Consider the following 13,465-nt stretch of genomic DNA (forward strand, 5'->3'; position numbering starts at 1 on the left):
TAGATTTTGTTTTAAAAACTTTGTAAAGTTATTCTGACTTCTCATCTCCGTGAACTTGAATTTCAGAGATATAAATTAATGTAAAAAAAGAAGTGAACATGTTTTCATATGCTTTACATGTGCAGATTGAAGCAACGAAGCAAAAACAAAATCCCTGAAAAATGTATCTATTACGCCTATACAATTAATGGAAAATTTATCACCTCCGTGAATCTCACCTCCGTGACAGACCTTATGAATGTCATTATTTCTGAGGTGAAAATAAATGATAGAGGGGAAATACATCATTCTTAGGCATTCTACTAAAATTATAAATTGCCAGTATTTCCTCAAATTTTCAATTTTTTAACATACATTTGAAACTACTAATCATGCCGTACTTTACTTAAGAGAGCTTAATATTATATTTCCGCTAATCATTAAAATAGCTGATTTTTTGACCAATTAACAAAATTACTACTTTGATATTAAATTGGTCTCGATTTTTAAAGATTGAAAGTTTTTTCATTTTTTTTTAATTCCATGAACAGGGCATTTTTTTTTATGAGTAAAATAATTGGAACTTAACTAGGACATTCTTTACGGTAACTTCTAATAAGGAATATTAAAGTGCGAGAAAAATGAAAAGTATCTCTTGAAAGAAAATGGATCTCTCTTGAAAAATAAAAGAGTTCGCAGGTCTGCAAGTTAATAATGTAGTTCATTCGAGGGGAGAGAGGGAGAGAGAGAAATAATGAAAATTTGAAAATATTTGAGCCGCATTATTTTGTAATATACCATGACCATATTTTGCATCTGAAAGGTAAGAGGCGCCGAGTCTTTTTTTTTTCAGAACCTTGGTTTGAACTCATTTTTTTCGCAACTTTTTTTGCTCTATTCAGATGTATAAACTTTTCATATTTTGATAGATGAATTTTCATTTCATATGCCAATAAGTGACAAAGCATCAGTACAAATTAATAATCGCAAAACAAAAACTTTTAACTTATCTCTTGGTTAATTTTGTTTTAGTGGCTTTGCGCCATTTATCTCCGAGGTACAGACATAAAAAACTATGATTATAAATACCTGTGGCTGAGGGCGTTTTCTGCAACATGTAACTAAGTCTAGATCTAGGGATCGCTTCAAACGGAGAGGTAGAATTAAAGTACTTTTCTTGAACAGCTGAAAAGAAAATTGCAATAAAATGAATATTAATGCAAAACGTCTTTCTTCAATTACTTTTCTACACAAGAAATTAAATCAGAATAAGATAATTAAATATTCCCTCAAAAGGGTTCAAAGCATTTTTTAAAATGTAGGTTAATGTTTGGTAATTCAAGGATAAAACTAAATCAATTCTCCTTTTCTAAACACTTGACATCTTTTCAAACCAACAAAAACCCAAGTTTTAATAAAGTGTGGGACTTCTGTGTAACTTCAGGAGTTAAGTATGGATTCAGGAAAATTTGAATTTTTGAATTGTGTTTTATCGCTGCTCTATAAAGAAGAACGGCGTTTTCTGTGGCTTAGTCAAATGTGACTTGAGAAGTCACGACTTCAACATGTTTTCGTTACAGTATTTTACGCTCATGAAGTAATAAAATATTTTTATTAATGAGGGACTAAGCCAAATAAATCATAAAAATACCAACGTAATTTTAAAAGCGTGAAATTTCATATATTAGATTTGTAGGTTCTTCAATTCAGACCTCAACTGTGGACATTTACACTTAAAAGCATTAAACTGAAACGTAGTTCTTTTTTTTGGTACCGTTTGTTTACATATGAGGCAGTGAGAAACAAAGAGATGTAAGTGGCAAAATTAAAAATTTGGAGATAACCTGCACAAATGGTAGGTGAACCTTTCCTCTGTCTTGGGGCAAGAGATAGTACTAGTAGCCCTGGTGGGTGCTGCTGTACAGCATGATTAAGGAAACCTTTCAATGAAAGTCTACCTAGGATCTTATCTTTAAACGCATTTTACTCAAAACTTGAAAATGTCCACTTACAACCCTTTGCTTCTCACTGTCTCATATGTCCATATCTCACGCTTATCATTATAATTATAAGATATTTTTTTTTTTTTGTTAACTGTAAAACTGCTGAAGCTGCTGTTGTTTTAAAAGTTTTCGCAAAGCTTTGGTAGAAACTATAATATTACTTTTTTTGCCTGATCTCGCTTCTCGCAGTCTTTTAAAAATCCCTCTTCCCTCCAAAAAAAATAATAGTATGTAGTAGGGTTTAGTCTTTAATGCTGGATTCACGGCCTAAAGCAACAAAAGTAAACATTTTACAGCACTCAGGGTTTGTGCCTATGTTCAAATGTGTTCGCAGGAAGAAGCAGGGATGTGAAGGCAGTGAGTAATTCCAGAGACAACGAAGCGAAATTTTTGTTCACCTTTTCTTTTGCTTAAAGGAAAACTCAATTGCATACTATGACTTTTTCTTGTACAAATGACAGAAATATATTTATTTTGCGCAACAGTGTAGTAAATGGAAGATGTGCTGCTTTTCTGAATTATTTTGTCCCACCCAACCCTGCCGATTGTATTACCACTTAAACATTTTTCTCCAACCATTTTAGTTCTAAAAATATTAGTGACTACGCCTCTCTGATCCGGAACACACTCGTAGCTTAAAAACCAAGGTTTCGAAGTCAGACTCGGAGTCGTAGAGTCGGAGTCCGATTGGTTTTGGAGTTGAGGAGTCGAAGGCTCTAAAATTTCAGGATTCGTTTAAACATATTGATGTTTGCTTGAACTTGGTGAAGACCAGTCCGCTAAGAGGCCGATGCGCCCTCCTGCCTGTGCACCTTCGAACAACCTCTACGCCCCTTCTTTTTTTTTGCCTATGGCGATTCGTTTTTTTTCTTTTTGTGCCCTCAAGCCTGTGCGACTTCGTTTTTCATTTTGCGCCCTTGAACCTAAGCGCTTTTTTTTTGGCCCTCAAACCTGTGTGCCTTCATTTTTTGCGCCCTCAAACCTATGCGCCCACGGTTGTTTTTTGCGCCCTTGATCCTGAGCGCCTTTGTTTTATTCTTGATCACTCAAATCTGAGTGCTTTCGGTGTTTTCTACCCTCAAACCTGTGCACTTTTTTTTTTCTGCGACCTCGAAAGTTTTAACTTTATTTTATGTGTGCCCTGGAACGTGTGCGCCTTAGTTTTTTTTTAAAAACAATCACGGTTGCTTATTGTTCTCAGTTGACAGTCCTTGACGTTACGCTGATTGATTTTATTTTCCCCCCGCCTTCCTCTGCAGCACTCCCTCCCACACGTCCTCTGCAGGCGCGGCTCCTCTGGTCCCCCGGAATTTGCTTCGTCTGGTCGGTGGTGTGCACACACGCACGCTCGTACACATACACACACGCCTACGTGCATACACACAGGTTTACACACACACAACTATACACACGTAACCGCCCAGGAGGAGGAGCAGGCTTGAGGGGAAAGGAGCCGTTTTTAGAAACAATAACTCCAATGAGTAGGTTCCTGTCGCAACTCATGATTGCGAAACACATTTGAATTCGGAATTTCAGAATTCAAATTCATTCTTTTTTTTTTTTTTTTGCACCCTGCACACCTGTGTGATCTTTTCTCTTTTGCACCTTTTAACCCGAGCTATTTCCTTTTTTCTTTTGCGCCCTCGAGAAAGTGCGTCTTGTCCGCCCCCCCCCCTTCCGCTCGTGATCCTTTTCGTTTTAAATTTATTTTATTTTACTTTATTAGCGTCCTCGAAAGTGTGAGCCTCCTTTTTTTTTATTCTCCCTCAAACCTGTGCGCCTTCGGTTTCTTTTCTTTATGCGCCCTCAATCCTTTGTGCTGTCGTGTTTTTTTTTTTTTTTTTTTTTTGAGCCCTTTAGGAGCCAAGGTTGGCGCCCTCTTGGGGGACCCAGTCCGCCCCTGACTGAGGGGGGGGCGGGGCTTGCTCCAATGGAGACGGTCGATTATTCCAGAAGAACTCTATGTGTTGAGTTAAATTATGTAACGCGTAATATTTGTTGAAAAATATTATACGGAAGAAAAATAAAAGCAAAATAATATTGTTTTTATGGAGCATTAACTGTGCTATTGTAAGGCTCCCTATGCACCATTAGCACTACTGCGAGTTTTGGAGAGGGGTTCTATTCCAGGGGATGGGTATTTGGGAGCGATATTTGAAATTTAAATTAGAAAAAAAGGATTTTTGAACTCGTTCGTAAAAGGAAATATGCCATTCCTTCCTAGGAATACAAAAGTACTTATTATATTCAAGGCGTTTAATATCCAAACAAGCTCATTCCATGAATTTTCAAAAAAAAAAAAAAAAAAAAATCTGTGAAATTTGGTGTTACTTTTTTTAATACTATCGTGCTACAAAGTGATTTGGAATGGATACTGCTTAGCTCTTCCATAACGTGACTGCAGTCAAAAATTGAAGTTAACTCGCTTTCAATCGATATAATAACCAGTAATAAGATTCTGTATTGCAATATAATAGAGCATTTAATTCATCTTGATGAGCTTCAACTTCGAGAAACTCCATTCTGCAGAAACTGCGGTCAACGATATTCTTTGCTACGGTCATAAAAATTATACCTGTCACCCTTAATCTAACATAAATGTTAGGGTAGACTTCTGATAATAGTGGCGCACTCATGGGGGGATCTAAGGGGCTTAAGCAGGGGCGGACTGTGTCCGCCAAAAGAGCGCCAATCTTGACCACCCAATGGAGCAAAAAAAGAAAAAAGAAAAACTCCGAAGGTGCGCACAGGTTTGTGGGTGTAAAAAAAAAAATTGAATTTTGACATTTTTGAATTCAAATTATGTTTTTCGCAATGTTCAAAAGAGTCTTGAACTAGGTCAAGCTTTTGTTAAAGCCGTAAAAAAGTAGAAAAAAGTCCGTTGAAATAATACAAGTCAGTCCCGGGACCTGGGCGGCTGCCAGATTTTCCCGCCCCTGGAGCCGCCCATGAAACCAAGAGCTTGCCAGGAACAGTCTACCAGATAATAGACTGATCCAGATGATAGACCCAATAACAAGAAAAAAGAGGTTAAAACTGGAAGTGGGAAAAGGGAGTAACTTTTTCAAAAACAGTAGTAGGTTTTTTATGGTAGTTACTCTGGAGAAGAAAAAAAAACGCTTTCTGAATCATTATGCGAAACACTTCCAGCAAAACAGCAGTCGAATAGTTCCTGAAGAGCTCAAAATCCGAAGTTAAAGTTTTAAAAACGTGCGTAATTCGAAAAACTTCTTAAAGTTAGGGTCCTCTTTAAGGCAAAGGCCTCTAAAAAGTCCAGGGGGCTCCACCCCCTGCTCGTATAGCTCGACAACCCCCGTTCGCCAGCCACGCTCAATGCCGCTTACGGCTGGTGAAAATTGAGGATTTTAATGCTTTTCAGTGTAGCAGGACATCTCTGGATATAATCAGGACTGGATGTCCGACCCATTATCTCCGGCCCTGAAGTTCTAAAAGAACCAGACAGGGTGGGATAGCTTCCCCTGAATGTCCTGTATTTAACTGTATCAGTATTGACCTGGTAGCGTTGTCAGTTTAGAGGAGATATGGTTACAGATGCACAGACAAAACCCCTCAGGTTTCAATAGAATTAATTCTTTTCAAGTGAATTCACAAACAGTCTCTGGTATGCAAGCTAATAATTCAATTTCAGAAAAGTAAATAACGCTATATGTTGAACAAAGGATTAAAGCCTCTCAGATTGCACTCAAAATAAAAAAAAAATAAATTAAAAAAAAAAACTAATAATAATGCCCGTCTCCATTCCAGCCCATTTCCATAAGATAAACAATAGACTATTATTCCAGCCAGGCTTTTGGAGGAAATACAATTATTTTCAAAACAAATTCTTTTTTACTTGGCGGACAGGATGTTCAATAATTATATGGTACTGAAAGCAATATGGACAACCTAGACTAATGTCTGAGGGACTAAATCTATTTTCCTTTCTTTTTGTGCGCTCCCACGGTTGCATAAAAGTTATCAATCAATGTCATTGCCAACCCCTTTTCTCGCATTCAAAGTGTATCTGCGGGTAGGGGGGGGGGTTGTAATTCTCCGCCTTCGAAAAGCGAAAAACACATATCGACTTCGATAACAAAAAAAGAATTTGATTAAAAATGGTGACGAAAAACCTGCTTTGAAAACTGAGTTAGTTGATCTGTAAGGAATGCTATTACTGCATTTGAATAAAACTAAAAACAAAAAATAAAACTGCTCAACCAACGATATGTTTTCCATAACTTCTTTGTTTCCTATGCTTGGAGCATACATTTTCATTTCTGCAAGTCTTAACTTTCAATTGTAAAAATGAAATCAAATTCATCTGTGGTGAAGAGTTGTGTTAGATTTGTTACAGATTTTTTTCCCGAGGCATGAAAAGTCTTAATACAAAAATATGTTCGAGAAATCGTTAAGCAAAAAATAAAAAAGAAATAAAATACGTTATGATCTATCTAGAATTTGAAAAAACAATTGATTTGATGGTCAAAAACGTGCATTACATAATTTTGATAATAATATAAGATTTTTTGTTTACATTCTGTGAAATAGTGGGCAGGGGTGGCTCCAGGGCCGTGCGGTCCGTGGCCCCCGCGACTAGGGGGCCGCGTTCTAACTTGTATTCAAAAACTTTTTTCCCGATTTTTTTACGTCTTTTTAGAACAAGTTTGACTTAGTTGAAAGCTCTCTTGAACGTGGGGCCGCATTATAAATTCAAAACAAAGACGAACAGTGTCCGTCGAAAGCCGGCAGGCCCCTTCACAACTGCACTAATACTGCTCTAATGTGCACCCCCGCAACCCCCAATTGTCAGGCCACAAGTTTCTGCCCTAATAGCACAACGTGTCACTGCTAAGTCACAGCGACTCCACTGCGAGTCACAAACGTCGCAGTCACAAAGTGACCGAATTGTGACGTATAACAAAAGTCACATTGTGACACATTTGCGATATTTTTCATGTGACTACATTACAATGTCACTGTAATAACCGAATTGTGACCGGTCCCGATGTATCTTTGTGCAGAAGTAGTATTGTGACTTTATTGTGCCTTGATAAAATTTTTTTTTTTACTCACTGAAGACGGTAAATTTATCATTCTCTCATTTACATAATCAATCAAAACCCAAAATTTAAGTGTTCTAATAACTTTCCAGCAGAACAGTGACAAAATGGGACCCATTTGTGACTGTTGCGAGACGTTATCTTCACGTAACTGTTCTCTCACGGTGACGTCACAATTAAACCCCTGATTTTTTTACCTATATTTTGTGATAACTTTCTGTTTTTATTTTCTGGTTTTTTTTCTCGAAGGTTTATTTACTTACTCATTAATAATTACAATATTTAGGGGAGTGTGAGGAAGAATTGGACTGCGGGAGAAATGGGACAGCAGAAATTATAAGTCGAAAAAGAGCGTGAAAAATTACTTCTATCTTGTCCAGTAGATGTTGCAGATGCAGAAAGGAGAATCAAGCGAGAGTCTAAAGCTGCTACATATATCAGACTAGCTAGAAATTTGTTTTTCTCATTTCTCGACTTATTAATGCAACTGTCTCATTCCTCCTGACTTCCCACCTTTCTACCGAATTTGTCTCTAAATTAACATAATGATGTTAGCAATCCTGGATTTACCTATAAGCTAAACAAGTTATAGCTTAGAGAAACCAGCTTTGTTGGGGGCCTCCAACTTCCGAAAAACTACGTGATTCGTTCCAAAAAAAAAAAAAAAAAAAAAAGAAAAAAAAAAATGAAAAGTTTGAAAAATATATATACTTTTCATTTTCAAGTGCTCGCAAACCTTGGACATTTGGAAACTGTAGTTAAACCTTGAATTTTAAAATTTCTAGCGAATGGATCCCAAATTCAGTATTTAGGAAATTCTTCTGTTATTGCTTGCTTTTATGTTTCTTCTACTACATATGGCTAATCTGTTTAGTACAAGAAAAACAATATTGCTCTCCCTCTATTCTTTTTCGTTTTCCATGCTACTTGTATTCGAAAAAATCTTGTTCTGAGGAGAAATCTACAGTGTTTGAAAAAAAAATTAAAGCAGAAGTTTTTTACAAGTTTAGAAAAATTCGATAAAACGATACAATCAAGTAGTAAAGTATTAAGGACCAGAAATGCAAATTAAGTGCTTTAAATAAATTTAATTGTTCTAGAGTCCTTGATAATAATTAAATAATTATTTGAGTTAACTTAAAAAGTGCTTCAATTTTATTTCTTATCTAGTGTAAATGGTAAATTGTTTGAATGACAAGAATGTTACTCTCTCGTTACCTATTTTCTAAATCTCTACCACGTTTCTTTTAAGAATGTTAGGTATTTTTTTACTAGCGATCATTTTGTTTGTCGTTGGGTTAGAGAGATGAACAAAAATCAACTTTTCCAAAAGTCGAGGTGAGCAAGTGATGATGCGTTGTCTTTTCTCATCTCTGTCGATCAATGCCGACAATTTGTCGAACGAAAGAAAAATCTTTATTTTGCATTTTCTTCATTTGCAAAAGAATGAAACTTATAAAAAGTTTCGGTTTGCCTATTTTCTCCTGACATTTTGTAGTTTGAATTATACTTTATAAGGTCTCAAAACGTAGAATTTTGTATCTAGTTTTCAAAATTTTTCCCGGGGGGGGGGGGGAGAAACCCCCAGACCACCTCTAACTAAGGAAATTCTACTTTGCATTTAAGGTGGTCCTTGAAAAACTCTCCTGATACTCCCTTCCTCCAAGGTCAATGATAAAATTTATACATGTCGGGATTATATCGAGAAAAAAAGTCTAGTTAGTTTTAATTAGGTATAATTAGGATTAAATTACATTAATATACATTTGTTTTATTTATAAATTAACAGGGGTGCACCCCAGGTAAAAGGCATGACTGAAACTGAGTCGTTGAAATCTTTAAGAGCCTACCTACTTCATGGGATTTTTTTCTCTTTTTGAGGGTTCTCGTTTGTAGTAGGCTGGGGGGAGACAATACTCTTGCGGTGGAATCCCTATAATTAATAGCCATTAATATTTTTTAAATGGGGGCTCAGCAAAAAGTCTTTGCCCAGGACCCCGCAAAACCTAGGGCCGCCACTAATAGTGGGGTGACGGTGTCGCCCCTTAAGTGTTTCAGGGGTGGCCGATCCCACATGTACGCTACTCTTTTTTACTTAAGGTTGCTCTTAAAACTAAATACCTGTTCAGCATTCCCAATACTTTAGCCACTTTTAACAAAAATGTAATTTCAGAATGAGCCAAGTTTAACTGAAAAGTCACTTACGGCAGTGAAATCTTGGACAGCAAAATCCTCGGATAGGAGTTGCAAAGCATCCGTGGATAGGTGGAGGGCACGTTTGCTGGAGGCAAATAATTTCGCCTCGGAAACAAAAGCAGAATTCGCAAGGGTCTGCTCGCGGCACCTCTTCTGCCGAATGGTACACATCGCCGTTGTATAAGCATACTAAAAAAAAATAGAACATTAATCTTCTGAAATAAGATAGAACAGTATTAGACCTTCATTTCAATAAAACTCAATGTTGTCAATGTCCATCCTTAATTGTGCAGTTCGTACGTTTTTCTGTAAAGAAGGAAATAAATACTGTATTCAGTGACTCGGTGGAAGCACCTACTAAGTACATCGTGTCGTACTGATCAGCAGTGACTAAAATTAGTTCTTAAGGTGTGTTACAGTAACTCATTCCAGATGAGATAAATAATTATTTCATTTTGATTAAACTCCTACATTGTTCCTTTTTTCAACCCAAGAGGTCCCATATGAGCTTAATTCATGATAAATCTGAGAATTAGGGAGGTAAGGAAGAGTCAATTTTTCAGAAACTGTTCTGTTTTGCTGTGCAATACAAAACATTTCCTAAAACAATGTCTTCTCTGAGTTTGTGGCTGAGAACGCCTCGAAAGTAAGATTTAATAATCAGGCTATTAATCACGCATTAATTCTCAACTTGAACTTGTCAATATACGAAGACATTTCAAACTTTGACATAAGTTTTAGGTGTAAGGTTGCTGCTGGGCCCTTATTAGTCTGACACCAATCTGATTGAAAATTTAATAATTATTTGAAAAAGAATGGTCGCTATTTCATCAGAGTCTAGTCCGCAGCATAAAGAGTCAATTCAGACGCACAGTCCACTTTCGTCTAAGCTCAGAACAACTGTTTGAAACTGACACCTAGGAATAGTAATCAATCGAGTCGTATATAGTTTCAATGCAAGTGAAAGCTTTTTTTTTCGTTGACTGAGTATGTGACAACCCTTAAAGAAGAGAAATTACACACTGAGTCGCTGATGCAGTATCAACAGATTAAAGTGTACGGCCAAATACAGAGTTCTGTAAATATCTTTCTACTGTACAGCCCGGTTGGAGATTTTGTATGACGCCGGTACTCGCATCTTCTATACTAATAATATAAAATTGAAGAGTTTGTTTGTTTGAACGCGCTAATCTGAGGAACTGCTGGTTTGAATTGAAAAAATATTTTTGTGTTGAATAACCCATTTATTGAGGAAGGCTATAGGCTATATAACATCACACTATGACTAATAGGAGTAAAGCAGCAACGAATTGAAATTAAATCAATAATGATCATGATGCGTTTTTTCTGGCATCAATAGACTCGAACTTTTGTAGCCAGAAAAACTCAGTCGGTAAAGTGCTCGACCAGCAACCCCAGGGTATCGAGTTCGAACCCGGCTGGGGGTTGAAGATTTTAAGCATTTATTGCCCGGCTCATTTTAAAATTAATTAATTAATAAATTAAGGGTTTTCAATGATTTTTTATTGAAAAACTTTTTTCTCGATTTGCTTATTTAACGGAAAATATCGAAGTAGATAAGGGTGTGTAATTTTTTACACCCCTTATCATAGCGTGATGTACTTAATATAATTTTTTAATCCATTGTTGTCTTATTAACGCGGGTGAAACTGCGGGGCACAGCTAAAAGTAAATAAATGAAACTATAAATTGTTTCTCAATATTATTACTGACCCAGACAACGCTGATTATGTTTGCTAGTCATGTATGAAAGCAAGCAAGCTTCAAAGGAACAATCACTCGGCAGCTAAAATTGGGAAGGACAAGAAAAGGAAAATGAACAAGAATTTTGGGAAAACGTATCTACTAAGATTGATTACTTAAAATATTAGAGTCATAATTGCCTATCAGAGACCTGGACTGTCAACACCAAAGAACGATCCAGAGTTCAAGCCTTAGAAACGAAATTTTCTGAGGACTAAAGATTGTGCACAGGAATTGATCAATTAAATGGAAGAGACATATGGGACGAAAAGAGGACGACCGACCAGGGACGATCCAGTTCCTCCAAGAGGGCGCCAACTTTGACTCCCAAAGGGCGCAAAAAAAGAAGAAAAAATTAAATTGAAATTAAATAAAAATAAACAAAAGCGCACAAGTTTTAGGGGAAAAAAGGAGCAAAAAAGAAAGAAAAGTGAAAACGCACACGTTCGAGGACGCACATCAAGTGAAATAAAACTAAAAGAAAAAACCAATTCGAAGGTGCGCTGGCTCGAGGATGCAAAAGAAAAACCTAAGAAGCTCAGGTTTGAGAGTGCAAAAAAAAAAAAACGAAGTTGCTCAGGTTCAAGGGCGCATAGGTAAAGAAAAGGCGCACAGGTTCGAGGGCGCCAAAACAAAAAAAAAAGGTGCATTGATGTGAGGGCAGAAAAAGAAAAAACGAAGGCACAAAGGTTTGAGGGAACAAAAAAAAAAAAAAAAACGAAGGTGTAAAGGTTTGAAGGTCCAATGGGGAGGCAAAGGTGCACAGGTTAAAGTGTACGAAAAGAAAGAAAGGGGGAAAGAAACAAAGGTGCACACTTTCCAGGGCGCAAATAAAATATAATGGGAAAAAACGTTGGTGGGGAGAGGTTGCAAAAAAAAAAAAAAAAAAAAAAGAAAGAAAAACAGAAAGCGCATAGGCTCAAAGGAACAACAAAAAAAAAAAAAAAAAAAAAAAAAAACCACATAGGTCTCGAAAGAGAAAGAAAAAAAAAAGCAAGTCGCATAGGTTTGAGAGAGCAAAAAAAAAAAAAAGATAGAAACGAAGGAGCAGAGAGGTCGTTCGAGGGCGCATAGGCGGGAGGGTGCATCGACCCGCTGGCCAAGGGGGCCAACAGACCAGTCAGATCGAGGCAGACCAATTTTACGGTTGATTATTTGACTATGCAGTTCGTTGTTGTTGTTTTTTTTCTTTATTTTTTTTTTGTATATATTGGGACCACACATTGACTCATCTCTATTTTCAGACCTTATAACCAACGCAAGGTCAGAAAACGGCGATGAGAAAGCTGGCATTCATTTTTTTAGTGGCACCACTATCGTCGTTTTGTCGTTACTATTTCGAGAATTTTGACGTCCACTTTCCCATCAGATGATGGTACCCAAACTCTTCCGATGCGAAATCGCACTAGGAATTTAATTAAACTGAGATTGGCCGATGACCAAAAAGGCAGTCGCAGAATCATTATCATTTCGTATAATCATGTGATAAGGACGCTGACGATTTTTTGCATCTTAAAAATCCAGCGATTGGAGCCGGGTTCGAATCCGGGGCCTTGGGAGTTAAGAGGCTAGCGCCTAACCACTATGATGCTCTGTCAGGGCACTGTTGAATGTACGCATACTCCTCCCTAAATAGTTATTTTTTAAGGGGGATGCATGAGCATACTGGCACAGAGATTTTGAAGCACATAATGCTGCTCCTATTTAATATTTATTTTAAAGAAATGAATGAAATATTAAATACTTACGCCCCTCATCTGCCATTTCTGGAATCTCTGGTTGCGCCCCTACAAAACGAAAACAATCTTTATTTTTCTTTTGATAGTTTAAATACGACTATATACAACTATCAAATTATCAAACACAGTTGTGAATATTGACAAAGGGGACATAGAATCGTAAATGTATATCTGGATTTTAACAACTAACATACTTAACTTCTTTCATGGACGTTTCGTCTCTGTTTTTTAGAACAAGATGCACCACTGGGGATGAACTTTGGTTTAAAATGTAGTGCTCTTGAATCAGGTTTAAAAAATCTTACATCCTGTAGACATTAGTTTTCTTTCAAATTTGCTTTGTAACGTGGTATTTGAATCACGAAAAAAACATCACATCAATAAGTGACATAGCCATACGCTACCAACGATCGGCAACATAAATTTACTGACGATCGTCTTTCCAAGTTCAGTGAACGCCAAAATCGACTTGGAGCGGGGAAGAGGGGAGGGGGCGAAGTGATAGCCTTTCAGGATTGTCTTGAGTACGCAGTTAAGTTGAGGACATCAAAACAGATGCTGATTAAATGCTTTAAATTGCAAAAAAAAAAGTTATGTGAGCACTCAAGTCACATCAAAAGAATTTTGGACAGTAAAACATTTTCTTTAAAACTTTAACTTTTTCTTTTAAATTTAATAAAATACTGTCAGTTTTTATAAGAAAATTAAAATCATTGAAGTACGA

The 13,465-nt window shown here is 36.7% G+C and overlaps 1 protein-coding gene across 1 annotated transcript in view; it reads right to left on the reverse strand.

The window, feature by feature from the left end:
* Window positions 1-13,465, reverse strand: part of LOC129219100 (mucin-2-like) — a 43,098-nt gene that overhangs the window by 1,345 nt on the left and 28,288 nt on the right. Inside the window, exons 5-6 of the mRNA XM_054853420.1 lie at window positions 9,248-9,427; window positions 1,069-1,164 (exon numbers count right to left, since the gene is read on the reverse strand). Coding sequence (XP_054709395.1) covers window positions 1,069-1,164; window positions 9,248-9,427 — 276 coding nt within the window. The remainder of the gene's footprint in view (window positions 1-1,068; window positions 1,165-9,247; window positions 9,428-13,465) is intronic.

This window comes from Uloborus diversus, chromosome 3, assembly GCF_026930045.1.
Source record: "Uloborus diversus isolate 005 chromosome 3, Udiv.v.3.1, whole genome shotgun sequence".
NCBI classification, from domain to species: Eukaryota; Metazoa; Arthropoda; class Arachnida; order Araneae; family Uloboridae; genus Uloborus; species Uloborus diversus.